This window comes from Anser brachyrhynchus, assembly GCF_964034855.1.
Source record: "Anser brachyrhynchus genome assembly, chromosome: 22".
In the NCBI taxonomy this organism is placed as follows: domain Eukaryota; kingdom Metazoa; phylum Chordata; class Aves; order Anseriformes; family Anatidae; genus Anser; species Anser brachyrhynchus.
Window position 1 is genome coordinate 3,557,816 of NC_137715.1, and position 22,399 is coordinate 3,580,214.

At 58.0% G+C, this 22,399-nt stretch overlaps 2 protein-coding genes across 5 annotated transcripts in view; one reads left to right on the plus strand and one right to left on the minus strand.

Moving 5' to 3' along the window:
- Positions 1-43: 43 nt before the first annotated feature.
- On the plus strand, positions 44-2,719 carry NKIRAS2 (NFKB inhibitor interacting Ras like 2). 3 transcript variants are annotated; one of them, XM_080565253.1, is made up of 4 exons: positions 44-183; positions 360-496; positions 714-955; positions 1,503-2,719. In XM_080565253.1, exons 2-4 carry the CDS (start codon positions 403-405, stop codon positions 1,740-1,742), a joined length of 576 nt encoding a protein of 191 aa, XP_080421379.1. In that variant the 5' UTR covers positions 44-183; positions 360-402; the 3' UTR covers positions 1,743-2,719. The 3 variants fall into 3 exon arrangements, with proteins under 3 accessions (XP_080421379.1, XP_080421381.1, XP_080421380.1); XM_080565255.1 differs by lacking the exon at positions 44-183 and adding an exon at positions 187-256; XM_080565254.1 differs by lacking the exon at positions 44-183 and having other exon boundaries at positions 267-496.
- Positions 2,654-22,399, minus strand: part of ZNF385C (zinc finger protein 385C) — a 37,059-nt gene continuing 17,313 nt past the window's right edge. The window contains exons 2-8 of one of the 2 annotated variants that reach the window (XM_080565245.1): positions 17,948-18,090; positions 13,041-13,151; positions 9,912-10,071; positions 8,421-8,735; positions 6,803-6,990; positions 6,163-6,276; positions 2,654-5,647 (exon numbers count right to left, since the gene is read on the minus strand). In XM_080565245.1, coding sequence (XP_080421371.1) covers positions 5,426-5,647; positions 6,163-6,276; positions 6,803-6,990; positions 8,421-8,735; positions 9,912-10,071; positions 13,041-13,151; positions 17,948-18,090 — 1,253 coding nt within the window. In that variant the 3' untranslated portion in view covers positions 2,654-5,425. The other variant, XM_080565246.1, reaches the window with a different exon arrangement.

A 22,399-nucleotide genomic window follows, 5' to 3' on the forward strand; every position in this document is an offset into this window, starting at 1 on the left:
AGGGGTCAGGACCGTAGGGCTCAGGCCCGGCCCGCGGTCCCGTGTCCGCCCCCCCGACGCCGTCAGCCCGCTGCGGGGCTCCGCAGGACCCGCGCTGCCCGTGGAGGGCGCTGTGGGCCGAGCCGAGCCGGGCTTGGCTTGGCCTGGCCTGGCCGCGCCTCTTCCGCCGCTGCCGCCGCTCAGGTGAGGCCCTGCCGGTTCCCCAGCTCCGGGCTTGCAGGGCCCGGGGCGCCCCCCGGGGCTGCCCCCCTTGGGGGTGAGGGGTGGGGGGGGGGTCGTGCGGCAGCGTTGTCGCCGGGTGTCGGCGGTGCCTGGCCGGGGAGAAGCCCCCTCAGGCCTCGCCGGCTGCTGTTTTTCAGGCGGCTCGCTTCGTCCGTGGCTCGGGAGCGGCGCTGAGGCGGCATGGGGAAGAGCTGCAAGGTGGTGGTGTGCGGCCAGGCCTCCGTGGGGAAAACGGCGATCCTGGAGCAGCTGCTGTACGGGAACCATGTGGTGGGTGAGTGTCAGCGGGGGGGGGGCTGAGAGGGGCGGCCCTGCGTGGATGTGGGGTGTGAGGCAGCCCGGTGCTGCCAGGAGCCCCAAATACGCAGCGTTGGGGTGGAGGAAAGGTGCAGTGTGCCACCCCAGACCACCCATCAGGACGATTCTTCAGGCTGTGTCACGGCCGGTGCCGTGTCCAGGGACCCCACGTCACCCTGCCCACCTCTTGGCAGGCTCGGAGATGATCGAGACCCAGGAGGACATTTACGTGGGCTCCATCGAGACGGACCGCGGGGTGCGCGAGCAGGTGCGCTTCTACGACACGCGGGGCCTGCGGGACAACGTGGAGCTTCCCAAGCATTGCTTCTCCTGCACAGACGGCTACGTGCTGGTCTATAGCACCGACAGCAAGGAGTCCTTCAAGCGGGTGGAGCTCCTCAAGAAGGAAATTGACAAGTCCAAAGACAAGAAGGAGGTGAGCACCTGCGATCTCCCCGAGGGAAAGGGGCTGCAGAGTGAGGTCTGCTCCCTTGTTCAGTGGTTCTTCCCCAGAGAGTCTCCTTTCCTCTGGCTTGTCACAAGGTGGTGATAGGGAGTCCTGTTCTGTAAGACCCTCGGTTGTAACTGGCTACTGTGCTGGGATGCTTTCAGGGGAGAGTATTTGCTCTGTCACTGTGATTGTTCCACAGCCAACAGGCAGAAGGGCTCTGTGCAGAAGCAGGTTTGTGTATCTCCTGCTGATGGGTGGGGACAGGGGTCTGCTGCTTTGTTTTCATCAGTCTCAAGAGCGTTTACAGAGATCTCTCTTCTTGGCCTTCTAGACTGGACTCTTCTGCTAGCCACTACAGTGCTATGCATACAATCGCTCAGTGGGGCTGGTTTGAGACATAGACCCAAACAGAAGGGGAATTAGCTGAAGGATATGACCTGGCACTAAGGGTGTTGCCAAGCAGAGCCAGGCAGCGCTATTCAACCCTGCATATGTTACCTACAGGGATTCTTCTCGCCCTTTTTTTGAACAGGTCACCATCGTGGTTTTGGGCAATAAGTGTGACTTGCAGGAGCAGCGCCGGGTAGACCATGATGCAGCCCAGCACTGGGCCAAGGGTGAGAAGGTGAAGCTGTGGGAGGTGTCCGTGGCTGACCGGCGTACGTTGATCGAGCCGTTCATCTACCTGGCCAGTAAGATGACACAGCCACAGAGCAAGTCTGCTTTTCCCCTGAGTCGCAAGAACAAGGGTGGCGGTTCTGTGGATGGCTGAGACTTGTCTTTCCCTTCCCTCACCACCTCCTCTCCCTCACCTCTCTCCTTCCCTTGCACGTACCTCCTGCTGAACCTGTGTGGTGTCGTGGAGCCTGCAGGAAGCCTCGTGGCACGAGGAACAGGCATCCCAGGGCCAGGGATGGTCTTTGAGGAGGAGAGAGGTGACCCATCTCCCTGCACTGGGACAAGCGCTCTTTCCACTGCCCAGGCCCTGCCACTGTTTGAGGTGCTACAGGAAAGCCAGGATTCGCTAAGTGACACTCCTCTGCTCTCAGGGCGCAGGCTGGCACCTGTGGGCTGCATGCTGCCTGAGGGGAGATGCAGCACAAGGCTGGCCAGCAGGTTGAGATCAGCTCTGGATCTGAGTGCAGGCAGGCCAGAGGAAATGATTCCCCCTTTCAAGAGCAACTCTGTCTTGTATTTACTGATCCTATATAAGAAGCCCCTTGTCCTTTCCCAGCTAGCTTTGTGGTGCTACAGCTGTGTCTCAGCAGATCGCCCCTTACCTGGCCATGCCCTCTGCTCCTCGATGTGTGGTAATAGTCAGTCCTTGGTCAAGAGGAGCCTCCTGTCCCAGCGAATGCACAGTGCAGAGCAGGTTGCCGTTCCTGAGGCAGGGTCAGACCTTGGCCCCATGTCTTATGGTGCCCACATTTTAAAACCGCAGCCCTCTTACTGAGCACAGCCTCAGTCCTGACCTGAGAGCTGCTGGGACTGTGCTTAATCTGCACACACAGGTGCTTTAGGGCTGTGGCAGCTCTCACTGCCCATCAGTCACAGTGGTGCCTCTCCTCTCAGAACCACCACAAGACAAAGGGAAGGTGTCCCAGTCCTGCCCAGCAACACGGTCCTTTTGGCTAGTCTGGATTTAGATTTAAGAAAAAAAAAAAAAGACGAGAAAGCCCTGGCTTGTTTATACTTGTTCCTTTTATTTACTGAATAACACAATAAAGCAATGAGATTCAATTATCAAAATATTTTCCTTTTTTTTTTTCCCCAACAGTTATAGTACATCAAAAAATATACAATGAACATTACAGGAGGGGTACTGGCCAAGTCCCTAGAGTCTGTTTATTCAATTTTTCTTTTTTTTATTTTTTTTGAATCAAACTGTTCACATCACTCCAAGGTTATTTACAGAGGGACACGCATTACTGAGCGCTATGGACTATGCCCTACTACCTAGTACAGCATCTGCTAAGTCAAAGGCAGTAAATGCTTTGGATAGCACAGGAGCAGGGAGGGTTCTCTGGAGGCAGAGGGGATGCGACAGAGGGAGCATGTTCTTATGCAGCTTGTTGCAGTATTATTGTTATTTAGAAGGAATGGCTTTCAAGGGTTAAAGTGCCAAGTGTAGGAGTGTATCAGGACTCCACTGGTGGAGGGGGGGGGTGACAGGAGCAGCCGCTGCTGGCTCCAGCACAGGCTTTTTAGAACAAAATGCAGGGGAACAACCCACCGGTGTCCCGCGGCTCCTGCAGGCTGGAGCGTGGCCGCGGCTGTCTGCTCCCCGTGCTCCCGAGGCTGGTATGCGTGCAGGAGGGGATGCGCTGCCCTTTTCTGCTGCAGCCAGGGCTGAGAGGAGGCCTGGAGGAGGACACAGTGAGATGGGTGGGGTGAGGGCTGGAGCTGGGGTGGCCACAGGCTTCGTGGCACCGAGATGCTGTTGGAGCCACGTCCCTCCTGCCCCAGCCAGCGCAGGCTCCTATCCTGGGGGACGCGGGGTCAGCTATTGGTCCAGGACACGTGTGGGCTGCGGGACAATGTCCCTGTCAAAGCCACTGCTGGGAGCTTTCCGCCCTCAGCTGCTCTCCCAGCCACGGCTCCCACCACCCCCTCAAGAACTCATCTCTGCCCCCACCTTCCCATATACAATCTCATCTTCCTCTCTCCGGGTGCCCTCTTTTCCCTGGGGTGGAAGGAGATGCCCTGAGCAGATAAATCCGTACCCAGAGGCTCCTTTGCGCTCCTGGCCTCTGTGGCAGGAGCAGAGCAGTGGCACTGCAGGTCAGTGCTGCCCATGGTGTGAGCAGACGTGTCCTCCAGACGCAGGAGCATGGCTCTGTGCCACTGGGACCCAGTGGCAGCTCCCTCCGTGCAGCGGTTCCTGCTGTTTCCCAAGGCTCCTGTCTGTGGAAGCAGAAGTGTTTCAGCCCCATGAGTTTCCTGGCAGCAGGTTTCTGTTTATCTCATCCGAGACCTTGTCCTGAGCATTGGTGGAGCACACTGGGCAAAAAATCCTCCTGAAATCCACGTTGCTTATGGCCAAGATAACAGATACGTGTGCTTGTGCGTGTGGATTCCCAGGTGTGCAAACCACCAGCCTCTTCCCAAAAGGCTGGGCAAGAACACGGGCCTCATCCTGGGACGCAGCAGAGGTCTCTGAACCAGCACCCAGGCTAAGGGACGGGAAGAGATGCCGGAGGACCCATCTGCACAGAGCTAAGCGTTGCTTTGTTTTCCTTCTCCTCCAAACACCACTCCCGGCTGTACAGACAGCATGAGCACCAAAGTAAAACGCGGACAGCAAAACACAACGAGCGAGCTGCTCCCATGGGATTGCATAGATCGGGGTGGGTTGTCACTCCAGCGTAAGGTTCGTTCGGGTTGCAACTTTTCCTGCAAGTTTTCTATTTACAGCAGCGCGCTGGGAACCCGGAGCGCTGTGGGTACAGTTTTCAGACCAGGCCCTCGCTGGGCCTTCTGAGCACAGTGAAAAGAGAGCATCCGAGGGAGAGCCCCACGCGTCAGCTGGCGGTGCCTGCTCCTTCATCCCTGATTGTCTGGGCTGCCGGGGACGCCTTCGTTTTGTGGAGTCGTCAGAAACTCCTTGGAAGCTCCTAATGGGGACGGGGCTGGACGGCAAACGACGACGTTACCTTTCACCGGAGAACCAAAAGTGCTTTGGGGACATTCACGCAGCCTCACAGCATCTCCCCTGAGGTAGGGGGCAGGGTTGTCCCCCCTGCGGGTGGGACGGAGGCGAACAGCTGGTGCTGAGCAGGCTGGATGGGGCTCAGGGCCATTCTCCAAGCTCAGGGTCACCTCCTTCCCACCTCGGGGAGCGCAAACCAGCTGGCCCAGCTCTCTGCTCCTTGCGGGGCTGGAGCAGAGCCCGTGTCCGACTGCGTGCCCAAATTCTGTGCTTCTTGGGTTGCCTGGGCGAAAGGCAATGTGCTTTCAGAGGGAGGGGGAGCAAGCCCTGGGCTTCGCCTATTGCTCTCTGAGTGAGGATGCGATCGCCGTGGCCAGCGCCCACCACGGCGGGGGCTCTTTGGTGTGGGACGGACGGGGCTGGCGGGGACTGGCAGGACAGAGGGGTGCTCCGTCCCCCCTGGACCAGCCAGCTCCTCTCCTCCCAGCCTGGTAACTGGGAGGTAAACAAGAAAAACAGCAGGGTCCTGGTGGCTCTGGCACTGTCACCTGCATCGCCCAGCCCTTGGAGGGGGACCCTGCTGAGCGCGGGGCTGGTGTGGGCAGGGGGAGCAGCGGGGACCGGCCGGACTCTGCCGGGGCATCTCGCTCCAACAGGAGCCAACTTGAAGCAAAAGGAGGAGAAGCCTGGGTTGACGTCTAACTACTACGGTTTCCCATCAGCCAGAAGAAGAGCAGCCTGTCCGGGCACGCTGCCCCGCGCAGCCCCCGTGGCGCAGCCGACGGACCCTCGGCGGGCGAGGGACTCTAGTAGGGCGCGAAGACGATGGGGCCCGGTGTGGTGCGGACGTGGGCCGGCGGCGTTCGGAAAAGGGCTGGTCCGAGGAGCGGGGCTTGGAAGAGGGTGGTGGCAGCGGCTGGTCTCAAGGCGAGGGGGCCGGGCATGGCGCACACGGCCGTGGTGAGCGGGCTGGGGAGGAAGCGGGTTGCCAGCGTTTTGGTGAGATGCTTCTGCAAAGCCAGCTTGGACTGCGGGGAGGGAGAAGGAGAGAGCGTGAGGCTGCACGCCGGATCGGACAAGCACCCCTGCGTCAGCCCCTGCAGTAAACGCAGCCCCCAGCCCACTGGGTTTTGGGCTGCCAACTCCCCACCGAGCTAGGCCGGGAGGCTCACGTCTCTGCAAACGAGCTTTTGGGCTCGGTTTAGCTGAACCACACCACCCCTGCCAACCCCAAGCATCCAAACCCCACAACTGTCCCCTCCAGAAGCTGTGAAACAGGTGGAAGAGCCCCAAATGCTCCAACTGTTTCGAATGCCTTTGCCAGGGAGCCGACAAGTTCTCCCTGTGTTTTCCTTCACAAAAGTCCAGAAACTCCTCTCACCTCTACCCCTCTCCATCCCTGAAGGGATTCAAGGAGACGAGGCTTTAAAAATAAATAAATAAATACATAAATAAAAGCAGATATGTCTTATTGCAAGAGATGGTTACCGCAGCAGAGGATGTTCTCGGTAACTGGATGGGTAATTTGCTGGGAGACAGGTACCTTGAGAATACTCACTGCGAGGGCAGCGTTCTTCTGCAGCTTGTTATAGGGGCTGTACTTGGGCTTGGGCGGCTTCCCAGCCAGCCTGTCTTTGTGCCTCCGGCTGCTCATGTGCTGGAAGAGGAAAAAGAGCCCGAGTGATAGGCACCGACCCGGGGACCGTGGCTGGGAAGCCGCAGTCTTGCTGCTGATGGGGACAAGCAGCTGCGCAAGAGCCTGACCCCCCCCAGGTGCCCTGCAGGAAGGTGCCACCCCCGGGCTGTCCATTTATCCCACAGCTTTTGGGCTGGGACGCACCAGCTGCTCCGGAGGGACCCTCTCAGAGCTGGGTCAGATCTCCTCCCTCTCCCTCCCGAAAACCCAAAGCCTGTTTTCTCCCCACAGAAGGAAAAAAAAAAAAAAAAAATCAAATGTGGCCAGGACAAACATGCACAGATCCCCCTAATGCAGGGGAAGGATTTAAATGGGATGCATTCTGTAAATCCAGGCCTCCAGAGAGCCTCCTCTCCCAAGGCCATCAGGTTTTGAGAGGGGATGCACACCCACGCCCCAGGTGCTTTCACAGAGGTCTTTGCACGCCCACGCCCCAGGTCCGTGCATCTCCCAGGGTAAAGACACGCATGAGGCTTGGCGTTCTCACCTGTTTGAGCTGGGTCTCTGAGTTCACGTAGATCTCGCACACTTGGCAGTGAAACGCCTTGTTCTGGATGTTGATGCTGCCCTTGTTGCCGATCCTCTTGGATTTGTGCCCTGCCCGGGACAGGAGCTTGCCTCGGCCTCGCCGCATCTGGGCGCTGTGACCTTCCAGCATCGACTTGTGCTTGGCGCCTGGGTGGCAGAGGGACAGGGACGCTCAGCAGTCATCACCTTTATGAATCAACCCAAATCACCCACAGCAGCACCCGGCAGCTCCCTCAGGACCCCAGTCCTGGCTCTGCCCCAGGAGCCCAGGCTCCCGTGGGGATGCAGCAGCCCGTTCCCAAACCCTTCCAAGCTCTCGCGGCCAGCTGCGCTTCGCAGGCAGACCAGAAACGCTCTGCTTTCCCAGTGACACCCCCCCTCCTTCCTTCCACGTGTCAGACCTTCGGAGAAATTGCTATTTTAAGCGTGATCTGGAGCTCGTCGCCCTGTCCTGGGCATTAGCACAGTCTGCAGAGCCGGGCACGCGTCGCCCTCCGTGCCGCAGCATCTGAGCTATGCCCAAGGTCAGAGCAGAGCCGGCTGCCGAGCCAGGAATAGCTCAGCAGGGTTATGAGAGGCAGGGAAGGAGGAACCCCAAATCCCACACACCTGGGAACAGGGTGCTCTGACCCTCCCCTTGCCGGCAAGGGGCTGGGGAGGACGGGGGTGGGCAAGTAATTTAAGCCCCTGCTAATTCATTCTATTTTTTTAAGGCATTAAGCAAGGAGCCTGCGCTCAGCGCCTGTGCGACAGCCGCAGAGGAGCACCAGCCTGTGAACATGCTGTTTGTTTGTTTGTTCTTTTTCCCCCCAAATCAGCTCCCGTGCTTGTAACCAGAGCTGACAGAAGCAAAAGGACACGTTTGCAGCTACGCCGTGTCCCGAGCCCACCCCCTTGGGGCTGGGGGTGCTGGTTTCCAGCTCCCACTGTGCCGTGGTGGTGGTGGGGGCTTTCTTTGAAAACCAGGGTGCGGGGCTGGTTGATTTTAGCATCACCTACAAAAGGCTGGGAGCTGACACTGCAAAGACCATGGGCACCACTGGGAGTCACCCAGTCCGCAGCTGCCACCCAGCTCCAGCCCCCCCAGCCAGGCAGGGAGCACCGGGGGGGGAAAACTGGAGTGAGCCATCGCTGCGGGGCTCTGGCCCATGGAGCTCACTCAATTCCCCCAGGTGCTTCTCAAAAGGAGCAGGAGCCCCAGCACCAGGCTGCTTTGGGGGGGGATTTTCCTGGGCCTGCAAGAGGCAGCTCCAGGTTGGTATCAGCTGAGAGCCCCGAGCTGCAACAGAATACAAAGCAGCCCCCAATCACTTGATTAAATACATCTGAAAACATCTCTTAATTAGAGACACGAACAATAAGGGAGCATTTGACCTTGCTAGAATTCACCCCATAAGCCGCAGCATAAGTAAAACATGACCACTTATCTTTGCAGGCCACCTTAATTAACCCTTTTTAATTAAAGCACTGTTCATTAACTCACACAGGTTCCCTGCAAGCCCGGGCGGCTCCGTTTCACTGCAGGAACACGGAGGGAAATGCGCAGAGCCCACCCCTGGCACGGGCGAAGCCCTTACCGGTGTTGTGAGCCTCCAGCTGGGACAGGGAGTTGACGGTCACCTTGCAGGTGGGGCAGTACAGGTGCTGCTTGCTCTTCTTCCCCTCCTTCTCGCTCTCAGGGGCCGAGCCGATGCTGCCACCCGACTCGGCCGCCTGCGTGGCCGGGGAGGTGACGCTGGTGGCATCCGAGGCGCCCTCGGACAGCTCGGAGGCCGGCGGGGAGCCCAGCGGCGCGGCGCTGCCCGACAGCTCCGCCGGAGCCTCCTCCGAGCTGGGCAGCAGCGCCAGGCTGCTGCACTCGCCGTCCGGCTCCTTCGGGCCGTTGCTTTGGGCTAGCAGGAGGGAAAAGGGGAAAGGGAAAAGGAGAAAAAGGTCAGAAGGGGAAAGTTCTCTTTTCTTGGATGGGTTTCCTGGATTTCAGAGAGCAACACCCAAGCCCAAGACCGTCTCAGGCACTGCCTGCTCTCTTTTTATTCCTGCTGTGGGTGGCTCTAACCCAGACCTCTCTCCCACTACAGCTTTTATCCACGACTCACTGCGGTGTGCTCAGCACAGAAGCCCCAAGGAGCCCGTGGCTCTGGAGGGTGCTCGCTCCCACCGGGGATGTGTGAACCCATATCAGACACCACGCTCCAGCAAGGGCAGGGAATGCTTGTTTCCTACAGCCATTATCTCTGTTTCTAAACATTGCCCAGAGACACCAAATCACTGCTCCTTTCCTTCCGAGCAGCCTCAGGCTGGGGCACTACAACCCAGGGCCGGGTGCTGTACGGACACGGCAAAGCCTGCTCCTGCCCCAGGGGCTTTTTGGGGTACTTCCCCAAGGGGGCATTTTGGGGTGTCCCCCACCATGTCAGATGCTGCAGACACACGTATTTGGGAGCAGACCCTGCTTTGGTTGTCCCCATCCCAACACCTAGGATGGAGTGATGTTTAAGCACAGAAAAACTCAAGGAAATCCCAGCCCCATGCTTCAGCTGCACATCACTGAGCAAGGCTTGGACACGCCAGCTTCGTCCCCCTCTCTCCATGGTCAGGATGCGATCCCAAGGTTGAAGCAGACCCACACATCCTCATCCCTCCTTCCACTCCTCACCGCTACAGCTGGGCCACCAAATAGGCTCAAATACTCACAAAATGGGACTAGGGCTTCTTTTGCACCTCTTCGGTGCAAAAAAACACGAGCGATACTGCTCCCAGCTTGTCGCACCAGAGATGCTGGCATACCACAAGAGCTCATTTACTAATTCTTGTGGTGGCATTGGTGACTTGCAGCTTTACACCACCCTAATCCAACCCAAGCAGCTGCTGACCCCTGAGGGATGCTCAGGCACAAGGCTGTGCCCACAGCTGGCAGCGGTTCGGGTTTTAACCCGGATCCTCACCGTGCTGCGGCCGCACCAGCATGGTTCACCCAAACCCTGCCACACCACCCAGAACCAGCCAGATCACCGCAGCAGCCCCAGGGGTCACTGCTGCAGGACCCCCCAGGAACCCCCACCCCGTACCTGCGCCGCCGGGGTCCCCAGAGCCCTCCAGGCTGGGGGCGAAGTCGGCCGCGCCGTCCCGGCTGCTGGCCCCCGCTGCCTTCTGCTTGCTCTTCATGGCCTCGATGGCTTTCAGCCTCCGGGCGTGCTTGTGGCCTTTGTAGTGGGCTTCTGCCTGGTTCTGCAGCGGGGAGAAAAAGGGACAATGTCAGTGCTGAGGATGGACAGATGGACGGACGGGTTAACGGGGTCAGCCCCGGGCTGCTCGGGCAGCTTTCCAGCACCCCGCTGAGGTGTGCGGCCGTCTACCCCGCTGACATCCATCCCCCGGGATCGGGGCCGCCTCGGAGGTGGTATTTTTGGCTGGGTGCAGCACAAAGCCGCTTTTCTCCTCTCACCTGATCGCCTCGCACGCAAATACATTCAGGCCGAGGTATCACTTTGCTAAGACATCGCAGCATTGCAAGGCTGAGATAAGGACCCTGCTCTGATTAAATGCATCAAGGCACTTCTAAAAGGAGCCCTCAGGAAGAAAAAAAAATCACGACTTCAGAAACATACAATGAATCGCTGGCTGTAAAAATAAAATTAAAAAATACATTGGTGGGGAGGACACGTCTCCCATTGTAACCTAATGGGTGTCTAACATGCAATTTACATTCTCAGGCTCCTTTCTTCCAGAGAACGTTGAATAATGAAGTGCACATTGATGGGTTCATGCCTGCACGGAACTGATAAAAACATCCACAAAAGAAAATAACCCGAACGTTTGTGTACTTAGCAGTCAGGGACAATGCAGCATTGTCACCAAAAACAAGCCCAGTTTAGCAATTTATGGAGGCTAAATCCAATATGAATTAAGACACTGTATTGCCGAGCAGCACGGATTAATTTGCACGGCATTTTCAGGGGCCAGTTGAGGCTCCCAGTGCTGGGGAAGAAGCAACACCACTTTCTGTCCTCCCCCTTGCAGCTTCCTAAGGGCTGGGAACAGCGCAGCGCCGGCCGGGTACGTGGGAAAGAAAAAGGCCCATCGGAGCGCACGCGGCTGAGCGGAGCCTCATTAGCAAACACAATCAACTCCCATCAGATAACGGGGGCTTGGACAGGGCTGAGCGTCAGCCTAAGTAGGTCACGGAGCATCACCGCCGCTTTGCACAGGAGCGGCGTGCGATGATTTACGCCCTTACAGGGGCTCCTGCAGACGTGACCTCGGGGGGGACACAGGCAGGGACGGGGGCAGCGGCAGCGCGTGGTGGGAAAGAGCAAAGCAGCCGAGGCTCAGGGGTCAAAAGCTGAGATCTGGATGCAGCCACAAGGGTAGGTTGGAAGGGAGGTGGCGGCACGTGGGGGCCCAGGAGCACCAACCCTCCCCGCACCATGCTCCCAGCCAGGGTACGGCTTGGAAAGCACCGCTTTTCCCTTTTGCTGCTTTTCCCAGAGCTGCTTGGTTGCTGTGCAAAAATAATTAAGCCTGGAAAAGCTGACTTTGGCTGGAAGAGCTGGATCTCCAGCAGGGCTCTGCTAATACAGCACGGCCAGGCTGCGACCGCATCCCTTCAGGCACAGCAGCACTGCAGAGCCAGCCTGGTGCTCCCCGGTGGGTGCAGCGAGAGCAGCCCCAGGAGCCTTGGTGCTCAAGCAGATGAGCAAGGGGGGGCTCAGCACCACGTCGCTGCTCCGGGAAGGCACGGCCAAGCACAGGGTGATGCTCCCAGGCTGGCAGCTCTATAAATAACCCCGTGCTGCTGCCTCCCCCTCTGCCCTGCGCACCGCGGCGCGGAGGAGCGCATCAGCTCACCGACACCGACCTTCCAGAAGCGGTTCCCCGCTGCACATCCATGCAAAACGTCCCCTTGCTCACGGGGAGCCCCCTGGGGTCTCTTCCAAGGCAGGGGGGCAGAGCAGAGCCTGGTGCCACCCCCAGCTTGGCAGTCACCGGCTGTGCAAGTCCAGGCTCGGCCCAGACAACACAGACCTCAATACCCAAAGCTCTCTCTTAACACAGGGCAAGGCTCCTTCCCCAGAGCTGCAGCAAGAGGCAAAATGCTGGAAGGCAGCCCCCGTCTTGGGGTTTTATTGTGGTTTCCCCTCCCGTCCTCCCCAGGAAGGGGGAACCCAGCTGCAGGTGGTTAAGCTGTAATTCCAGCAGGAAAGCGCTCCCTTGGCCAGGGCGACCACCGCAGCCCCGTGGGGTTAGGGGCGCAGCCCAGCGAGGGGCTCTGAGCTGCTGGGGGTGTGGGGAAGGGGCCCCCCGACGCTGCGCTCCCGGCCCAGCTGCCTGCAGACCTCTCCTGCCGGGTGCTGGGTTGCATTTGAATGAGAATTCCCTTTCCAACTGTTTAATCAGTTTTCCCCACAAAAGATCAGCTGTGTGCAATTCATTACTGCAGGGATCAATGAATGTTTCCTGCCTCCCTCCTTCAAGGTGGTTGATTTACTTAGAATAAAAGGCTGGGGGGGGGGAGAGAGAAAAAACCACCTGCCGCATCAGAGCTCTGGGAAGCCAACGCAGGGAAGATTATATTCGGTTCCCAAGGAGCAGATATGAACTGCACGGGCTGATAAAGCAGCTTAAGCACAACCGCCAAGGCCAAGGCAGCAGGGAACAGACCTGAACAAAACGATGAGGAGCGGAAAGACAAAAGAGCTGCCGTGGTGAATAGAGGGCACAGCAGCCCCGGGAGCGTTCAGGCCCACGAGCAAGGAGGAAGCATCTTCCACCACCCTGCCGGTGGAAGCGTCAGCCAGGGCGAGCGGAGAGCGAGGGAGAGGAGCAGCGAGGGGCTGCGCCACGTGGTGCCCTTGTCTTGGGGTGCGTGGGCAAGGGGCACCTCCGCCAGCCCGCTCTGCATCCCAGTGGGGCTGTGGGATGAGAGCAAAGGCAGTTTTGCCCTTGCTGCCCCAAGCCAGGGGAAGCAGTGGGGCTGCAGGGCAGCGAGCTGAGGCAGGGCTGTCCCTGCCGAGGCGTCCGGGGCTCTCCGTGCAAGCACCGACGGGGAGGCTGCAGGCGAGGGAGGAGGATGTGAGCAGCACCTCCATGGGGTGCACCTCGCTCCTGCTCGGCCCCGGGGTGCGTTGCAGGGTGCTGGCACCGGCCCCGCTCGCCCACCCAGCCCCACGCTCGGGGCCAGCGCCTTGCCGGCTTACCGCCGAGTTGAACCGCAGGTGGCAGATGTTGCAGGAGATGAACTGCTTCTTCTTGAGCGGGGTGGGCACGCCGAAGGTGTGGCTGATCACCGCCTTCTGCACGGGGTCCATCTGGAAGGGGAGGAAGGCACAGGGTGGCTGGGTGGCACCAGGACCCACAGCACGCATCCCGTGGTGCCCAGTGTTTGCTCCTGGCTTCCAGGAACAAGCCTGGGGTCTCCCAGACCTCTCCGTGACCTCTCCTTATATATATTACTTTATATAAAACCTCTCCGTGGGGTGCTCTCCATCAATTCCTTTTTATTTTTTAAGCCATCCTTCAAAAACCACCAAATCCCTGCTGTCATCTGGCAGAGGGGAACGGCCCCCGTCCCCACCGCCTCTCTCCTCCGGGCAGTGATGGGGACATGGAGGGGAGGGGGAATGGCACCATCAAGCCCTGCTGTCACGATGTCCCCCTCCCTCTTCCCCCCCTGCTCCACAGCAGCCCCCAGTGTCGTGGATGGCAAATTATCAGCTTCTGTTTGAGCTCCCAGCTGCTCTCCTCGATATCCCAATGACCTGGGAGGTTTCCGAGTGACTTAGCAGGAGCAGAAACCGCGGTAAAAGAGGGTAAAATGAGCAACAGCCCCAAATCCTCCACGTGCGTTTTGCCAGGGAGCTGAAACGTTCCTGTACAAAGCCAAAGGTGCGAGCGGCGCCCGGGGACACCACGGCACAGAGCTCCCGCGGTGCCAATGGAGGGGACAAGGGGACAGGGGTCCCACCTCTCCACCTGGCTCTTGCCCTGCAGCCAGCTTCACCTGGGCTCAGTGGGGTGGTGGGACACGGCCCCACACAGGTGTCCAGGGCAGGGGGACGAGGGTGCCTGCAGCCCCAGGCACGTCACAGGGCACGGTGGCCACGCAAAGCCACCCCGGGCTCCCCCCGGCGCCCCGACCACCCCAAGGCGCACGTTTCGCCTGCTGGAATCGACTTCCAAGGCTGACGACTTTGCATCACGTCTCGGCTGCCTGCGCAGCCCCTGGTATTTCACAGGGCATGTGCACAGAGGGAGCACAATTAGCTGCAACGAGCCGTGTCTTTCCACGAGACGATTCATCAGGGGCAGCGCATGGGGGCTGCCGGCGAGGCAGAAGCATGCAGGCTGATGACAGCCCCTGGCGCTTCTGTCCCTCCCCGATGCTCAGCGTCATTCCTCCGCCGAGGCTGCAAACTTGTTGGAAAAGCCATAATTGTTTTAAACAAAATGCATTTATTAAGGGAGGGGGAAATAAGAATCAGCTCTTTGTTTGAGCGTGGCTATAATCTATAATGCAAGTATTGTTCCCCTACCCTGTGGCATAGGAAGATTATCTTATCTGGGTCCTGCTGTCAGTAGAGCCTTGGGTTTTTAGGCGATCGTATTTCTCCGCAAAGCTATTTAGTTGCTGAGACAGGTGCATCAGTCTTCAAGGCACATGCCTGGACAACAGAGCCATTATCAAGACCCCAGATTCCATTCCAGGAGTGAGCAGAATGGTAAAGGCAGGTGATTAATGAAGTGCCTGCTTGCTATGAAATTTTTGCTCACTTCTGGAATATAAATGAAGAGGCGTTTGGGGTTCGGTGGAGAACCGGAGGAACCTGCAGATGGTGAAGACGCCGCTCCACCCCGACAGCAAACATCGCAGCGCGCGGTCCCCGTGCTGCGCAGCGCACAGGCAGGAGCGGGGCTGGCGCTCGCGTGGAAGAGCAACACCCCCCTTTTCCAGGGAAAGGCAAGAAAAACGGCTCTGCAGCAGCCTCAACCACTGCTTCTTGGCTGGCGGCTCCTCGCTGGGACCAGGAGCTCGTTTAAATCGCCAGGGCCTCCGATGGAGCAGCCCAGCAGCCCTCCTGCTCCGTCCGCCGCCCCTGTGGCAGGGGGAAGATGCGGAGGGAAGGGAGGAGCAGGCACCAGGATGCACGGACGGAGGCTCCAAGGTGCAGGGATGAGCTCGGTGGAGAATTCGGTGTCTGACAACGAAGGGTCCTCGATGCTACTTGCTAGCCACTTACGTGTCTATTAATTAGCACTAAATTGCAGCCTCTCGGGAAACCTCACTTTCCATTCTGGATGCTTTGGATAAAGGAACCCCATTAGCATCTATACTGGAGGATGTTTTCTTTCTCCAATCAAGTTTTATTCAGTTCATGTTTGCTGTAATGGAGCCCGGCCAGTTTTGCATTCGCTCCACGTCTGCTGGGTGGCCCAAGGGGCCCCTGGGCACCCTTCTGTGCCCCCTCTGTGACAGGGTGGGTGGGTGGGCACAGCCACCATGCACCCGGTGGCTTTGGGAGCAGGGTGAGGTTGGCCACCTCTCCTTCTGTAGCAGGCATCTCGACGCTGGCCATTACCTGGGTGCAATTCCTCCCCGCTGACCACTTTGCTGTGCATGCAAGCTCCCTGTGACCCCAAAACCCAGTTCCATGCCCCAAACAGCCCCAGAAGCCCCATGCACCCAGCCACAACCACTTCGGCTGCCTTCGCAGCTCTCTGGCCATCCCTGCAATCCAAAAGCCATCACAAAAAAAGTGGGGTAAAGTCCCACTGGGGCAGCCTGGGCGCGTGCCAGCACCTTGCCACCCGTGTGAGCAGCATGACGTGGGCACCGGAGCTTTTTTGCACGATGCTGAGCGGGGCTGACACTCAAATGCCCCCCGAGAGCCCCCGTTCTTCCCATCAAATGAAAATATAAGCACAACGTCAACTTCTCTCTACCTTATGCAGTCTCTGCTCTTTCCAATAGGAAAAAGAACCATTGCAGTCCCTGCTTGCCCTCCCTGGGGACCCTGGTGCTGCAGCTTTACGTACCATCTCCCACGGACGTGCCTTTTCCCCCCGGTCTCCAGCACCTTTAACCAAGAACCCCAGGACCCAGCTGCTGCCAGCGCTGTGGGGCAGCTCATCCGAAAGCAGAGGTGGGTTTTTCGGGCACGGCACGCTTGGAGCATAAAGATCCCAGCTTTATCGCCGATTCTTATTGACTCACGTTACTTTATTTATCCCTGGATGTTCCTACCGATATAAATAGAGATCTCGGAGCCGAACTTCCTGCCAGCCGCCGAGGTCAGCACCGGGACGGAGCATCAGTTCACATTGCATCTTCTGGGGTGGTTTTGCGAGGCGCTGCTAGGTCCTGGGGATTTGCAGCATTGCAAGAGCTAGAAAGTGCCCTTTGAGCACGTAACACGCCTTCTGTATTGCTAGGATTTTTTTTTCCCTGCTGTTGTTGCTTTAAGTGGCAGGAGAGCTCAGTTTGGAAAGGTTTTGCTCGCTCCAGAGTAAAACATCTGCTGGGTTCATGAGAGCCTTGTGACCTGCCCAAAGTGCAAAGCGTTCAGCTGCGCAGTGGCAAACAGCTCGTGCTCTGCGCTGCTGCAAGGGGTGAGCGTTACCCGGCGGCCTGGGGACAAAACCACGCCAGATCCTGCCCGGCATCACCAGCAAGCAAAGGCCAAACCTCTGCTTTCTTCTTATAACAATTCATCTATGGCAGCTCACTCGGGAAGCACGATACGATGACCCCCTCGCTCCTGCCCCCTGTCCCACCTAGCCCCCATCACCTCTCCAGCACGAGAGCATCCTCGCAGGACTAAAAGCACCGGCCTCGGGATGAGCTCAGGGCAACCAGCTGAGGATGCAGGGCGCTGGCAGGGATCAGAGAGCACAGAGCCTGGCAGGGCAGCGGCCGAGCCTGTCCCTGCACAGCCGGGCGGCTCCCGTGAGTGCAGGAGTCATTTTCCAATTTTTTTTTTTTTTTTGAAGCTCTAGAAAGCACGTGCCAAGGCAGGGGCAAGCGAGCGCCAAGCAGAACAAACAACAGTGTCTGGTTCGAGTTAGCTACTGACTCCAGAGACTAAAAAAAGGAACACAGACAAAGAGCAGCAACGTTAATGGCATCAAAAAAAAATCCTCCTCTCCTGTGTTCCTGCTTGTTAGCACAGGGGAGAGACAGGCTAAAGCCGGGATTTCAAAAGAGCTTAAAGGAGTTAGATGTCTGAATCCCATTCAACAGCAACAGGAATCCGGTACTTAATTTCTGGGGCCGACTTTGAAGATCTCGGTGATAATTTGCACCGTCGGAGCACGTTTCATCTCAAAGCCACTTACAAAAGGCTGGTGAGGATCAGGTCCCTGTTTCAGCAGGTGGGGAGGGAGTTCAGGAAAGTCCCATTTTTAGGCTTATGATTAAAAAAAAAAACAACAGACATTTACCAAAGGCAGGAGCAACCAGACTGCCTGTCCCAGATGCAGGGACCCGGATGCGGGCGGCGTCCCACCCTCAGCGCTGGGCAGGATGGATACCCCTGCTAACATCCTGCTAACCATCAGGACACGGCCTTGTGCTGCGATGTGTGATGGAGGAGCTCTACAAAGTGATGTTCAACCACCTAACCCCAGTGTTTGGCCCCACTTCAGCCCTACCTCGAAGCCCCCGCCGGTAGGAGACGTCCTGCAGAGACCAGGCTCACCCTGCGCCTGCCTCTCCGCACCTCCTCTCTCCTCCTTTTTTCCCTCTTTATTTATTTTAAAACTAATGAACTGCTCTCCAGAGCGACTTTACCGCTATCGATTCCAGGAGCAAAACCCCATTGATCTTGGTTTCAACAAACCACCTTTTTAATTTTGCTTCCCGAGGGCGACGGATGGGGCGAGAGGCAGCCTTCGAGGGTTCCTTCCTTCGCCCCACGCTGGCACCGCGTTTGCTCCAAGCTAAGGGCAGAGCAGGCGCCTTGTGTAGGTGAAGAAGAGCCCAGTAATGAAGCCAGGAGTTATCTGGCTGGGTTCAAGGAGCAGAAGAATGGAGAAGAGGGTTTTTTTCTGGGGGACAGAGGGAGGAAGGGGTCCGGCGGCCGCAGCCCACCCGCCCACGGGGACTCACCGTGTTGAAGTTGGGGAAGAGGTTGAGCGGGGACGTCCCGTTGAGCCTGAAGGTCAGGAAGTGCTTGATGTCCAAGGGGGGGTGAAGGGGCCGGCCGGGAATAGGCAGCGAAGCTAGGAGGGGACTGCTGTGTCCAGAGGGACCTGGGCGGGCAGAGGGGAGAGAGCAGCGTTAGCACGGGTGGACCCCACTCATGCACGGGGACAAGGCCACCAGGACGGTCCGACACTGCTCTGACCCTTTGGCGACGTGTCCCAGACGGGGGAGTTCGGGGCATCCCTCTGGTTTTTGGGTTCAGCCCCAGCACCCCCGCACGAAGCCCGACACAGCCATTTCCATTCTGTGATTCTACATCGGAGCATTACATGCGATGGAGTCTGAACCATCTGAAGAGCAGCAAAAATCCGCCCCCCCCCCAAAAAAAAAAAGCACCCCTCTCCTGTGGGATATCCCACGGGGGGGGCTCCAAAGCAGCCGATGGAGAGGCACGGGGAGCATCCCAACCACAGCTGCCCCCCCTGAGCAAAACACTGAGCTGAGGGCAGGGGGCAGAGAGATGAGCAGCCCCCAGCACGCCACGGCCCTGGCTTCGCACAGGTGTCAGATTTTGGGCCCCTCCAAGCCTCGCAGGCGCCCCAGCTCCGCCTCCCCGCCGCTATTTTGGGTGGAAACCACCCGCAATCCCCAACCGCGGCTCCGGCAACAGAGCCGCCCACTCCCCATCCAGGCTCTGCTGGCTGCCTTGCATCTTCCCCCGCAAACCAATTGTGAGCTCCAGCGTGCGGTGTAAAAATAGCCTGCGGTTATTAATAATGTTCTGTTTAAAAAGAAAACACCCGTAGGGACAAGGGAACGGCAAACAGAAGGGATCTGGAACCCAGGCATTAGTGCAAAGGCAGCGGTTTTCCATGCGGCCTGATCGATCCCCCCAGACACCTCCCTCCATCCTGCACGGGCCAAGGAGTGGGGAAGAGTTAATAAGCCAACAAATGAAGAAAATAAAATATTAAAGGTTTCAATATGCTGTGAGCCAAAAAAGCCCATTCACATCTCACGCGACTCCATCCCTCCTCCTTCAGCCCCTTTCAGCAGCCTGGACCATGGACAAGGCTATTATTATTATTATTATTATTATTATTATTATTATTATTATTATTATTATTACTGTTACTATTATTACTATTATTATTATTATCATCTTGGTCCTTTTCCACCTTGTTTTCAGGGCTTTGCTCTGCTGGAAGATGCTTGGGGTCGCAGCGCTGCCCTCAGCCCACCCTCCCTCTTCCAGCGTTAGGAAAAGCGGAAAACCCATCAGGAGAAAAAACCACAGCAGCAGCAAGGGAGAGGAGCCGTCACCCACCCCACAAGCCCCAAAAAACCTCCCAAACCCCCAAATCCCCCCACACCGGCTCCTCTACCACGCAGACTTGGCTGGACGAGGAGCTTGCTCCCGCAGCGCGTCGTTGCTGCTCCCCCGCTGCGCTTTGCTTTCTGCCCTAAACCCGACTCCCCACTGGCAAAAACCAGGCTGGCGCCGAGAGAAAAATCTGAAATTCAAAGTTCGGGAGATTTTTCCGAATTTCCGAACGGGGAGCTCGCCGTGCTGGCCCTGCAGGCAAAAACGACCTCTTTCTGGGAGAGCGCGCACGGCCGCTCCTTCATCTGCACCGGAGCGGTCCCTGAGCCAGTCCTGACTCCGGGGGAAAAATTACATTTTGCTTCATCAGGCGTGCATTGATCGAGTTAATTCCAGAGTCGCCCAGAAGGGAAATCTGTGAAACTGCTCCAAAAACAAATAAATAATAGCAACAGCGACGAGGGAGGCAGCAAGAGCAAGCAGAAATGGGTGAACGATGCATAATTAACCTTCCGAGGCATGAAGCAGTATTTCTGCCTCAAATCGTCGGAGATGGCAGCACCCTGCACCCGGGGACCTGGCCCCTGGGGACCCCCCCTCCAGCCTGCAGACGCAGCCCCGACCGTGCCGAGAAAAGCTGTTGCAGCAAAGGCATTTGGGGCTGGATTGCAGAGGTTTCCGCTTGCCTTTTGTTCATGCACTTTGCATTGATTGTGCTGGCCTTAAAACCCAAGATATATTACGTTCAACATTGGGAGGAACAAGAGGGCAAGCGATGCCTCTGCCCCCATTGCAGGTGACCGAATGAACGAGTTTGGAGCTCTGCGAGCAACGTCCTGGTACTGCTGCCCGGGAGGGTGCTGGGGCAGGAGCACCCATGGGTGCTGCCCACGGACAGACTACGGAAAGGACGTGCTAAGCCAGCCCTCGGCATCTTTGATCCCAGTTTTGTGGGTTAATCATTTTAGGGCTGGGTCAGAAATCAGGGGTAAAAGACACAGCCTATTCGGAAAGCATGCAGAAACCCCATCCGAGATGGGACCCTGTGGTAGGAGGTAGGAAAGCCACCTTTCCTTCCAGATTTAGGTTGACAAGACTTCGCAAGACCCCAGTGAGCAGGAAAAGGCCTTAATCAGCATGGCACATATTTCTGCAGAGCCCCAGCGAGGTGCAGGGGCTGTGCAAGGAGAGGCCACGAGCCCGTAGCAGGCACGAGGAGGAAAAGCACCACGCAGCTGAAAGGGAACGCGCTGCGGCTGGCGCTGCTCGCGCTCCCGTGGCTAAAGGGGAAAAAAAAAGGAAAATAATCACGCGGCATGGGGACAAAGTCACCGTCAGCTTCAGCTTGCCTAAACCTCAGATGATCACAAAAGCATGAGCACTAGATGCAGGGAGCAGGCAGCAAGCGGCGCAGCCACAACCCCAGTGCAAGAAGGGCTCCTGGTCACATCCTGAGCTCCAAGACCCATCCCAAGTTCCCAGTCCTATCCTGAGCCTCCAGTCCTGTCCCAAGCTCCCAGTCCCATCCTGAGCTCCCAGTCCCGTCCCGAGCTGCTGCTGGGGTGCACGGCCGGGGGGCTGAATGGTGCTGGGGGCACCTCCCCAAGGTCATGGGGCCACAACGGCTCTCACCTTACCTTTGCTGCAGGGCAGATTCCGGCAGCAGCTGCGGGCTGTATTTTTAGTTATTAATTAGACACTCAATTACGGGGATTTGCTTTGGTGAGAGTGGCAGGGCCCCTGGGTCTGTCTAGGATGACACGACCTTACCCGAGGGGACAGGCACGGCCACAGGCAGGGAACAGCACCCCTGGATGCCCAACTGGCAGCTCACGAGCAGGATCAGTCCCCTCGCTGCAGGGCTGCTGCCAGGGCATGGGGTGGTCATGGTTTTTCCTCTCCCCCCAGGTTTGGCAGAGGAGCCCCCACCTCCGCAGCAAGCCCTGCTGTGCTGGCTCCTTCTCGATGCTGCCAAAAAGCAACGAGCTCGAGGGCTCCAGGGAGCGCTTTCAAAGCGCTGATGGAAGGAAGGCAGTGAGGGAGCCCTGCATTTCCAGCACAGACACCACAAAATGGCTTTGCCCCACTCCCCAGTTAGATTTTGGGGTTAGTGACGCCGAGGACACTCGAGCTGATCTCCAACGCCGCGTGCCACTGTGCTGAAGCCGCGGTGGTGGATCCTGGATGCCCATGGAGGCATCCCCCCTGTCTGACCCACTGCAGCGCTGGGCGCCCCGTTACCACCCCTGGCTCTGCAGCAAGGACACCGATTTTCCTAAAAGAGCATCCCAGGTCTGACCACACACCACATGGAGCCACAGCTTCAGCACCACACGTTCCCTCTCCAGGGCTCAGCCAGGAGCAACCGAAGCCACCCCAAAACCCCACAGATGCTCTGCGAGGGACCTTCCCGGCTGCTCTGAAGCTCAGCGCATCCCCTACCCCACGAGGCAGCCGAGTCTCAGAGCAGCCCCTGGGATTTAAAGACGCCTTTCAGACCTTTGTTTAACCAAGCCCCCGCAGGAACAGGGCCCACCGCTGCCCGCAGCCTCCCCCTGCAACCTCACTCAGCCCCCGTTCACCGCGCGGGTGCAATTCTGCAGTCGATTCCCTCCTGACCCCCTGCCAGGCTGCTGAGAGCAACTGCGGCGCTCCAACGCTACGTCTGCACGAACCTCCGAGCCGTGCCTCTGCGAGCGGCAGCGACACCGCTGCGGGTTTTTTCATACCGTCACGAGGAGCTGCCAAGGACCCGTCTCGCAAACAAACGCGGGGCTGCCTTCAGAGAGCAGCTGGCGCGGAGTCTGCACAAGACAGATGGAGACAGGAGCTGTTTATTCACACGGAAAGCCTGGCTCCCTCTCGTTCGGTAGGTGTTCTCAGCAAATTTTGGTGGTGTCTCAAATTCCTCACCCAGGGCTTTAAAGCTTTTGTCTCTGGCCAAGCGTGGACTGAATTCACTCCGGCTGTTTCCAGGAGGCTGGCTGGGAAATGCACGTATGTGCACTCCATGGTGCCAAGGGCTGTGGAGAGGGGAGAAGGAGCAAGACCAGGGTCATATCGCTGTACCACGGCCACAGCACCCGAAACAG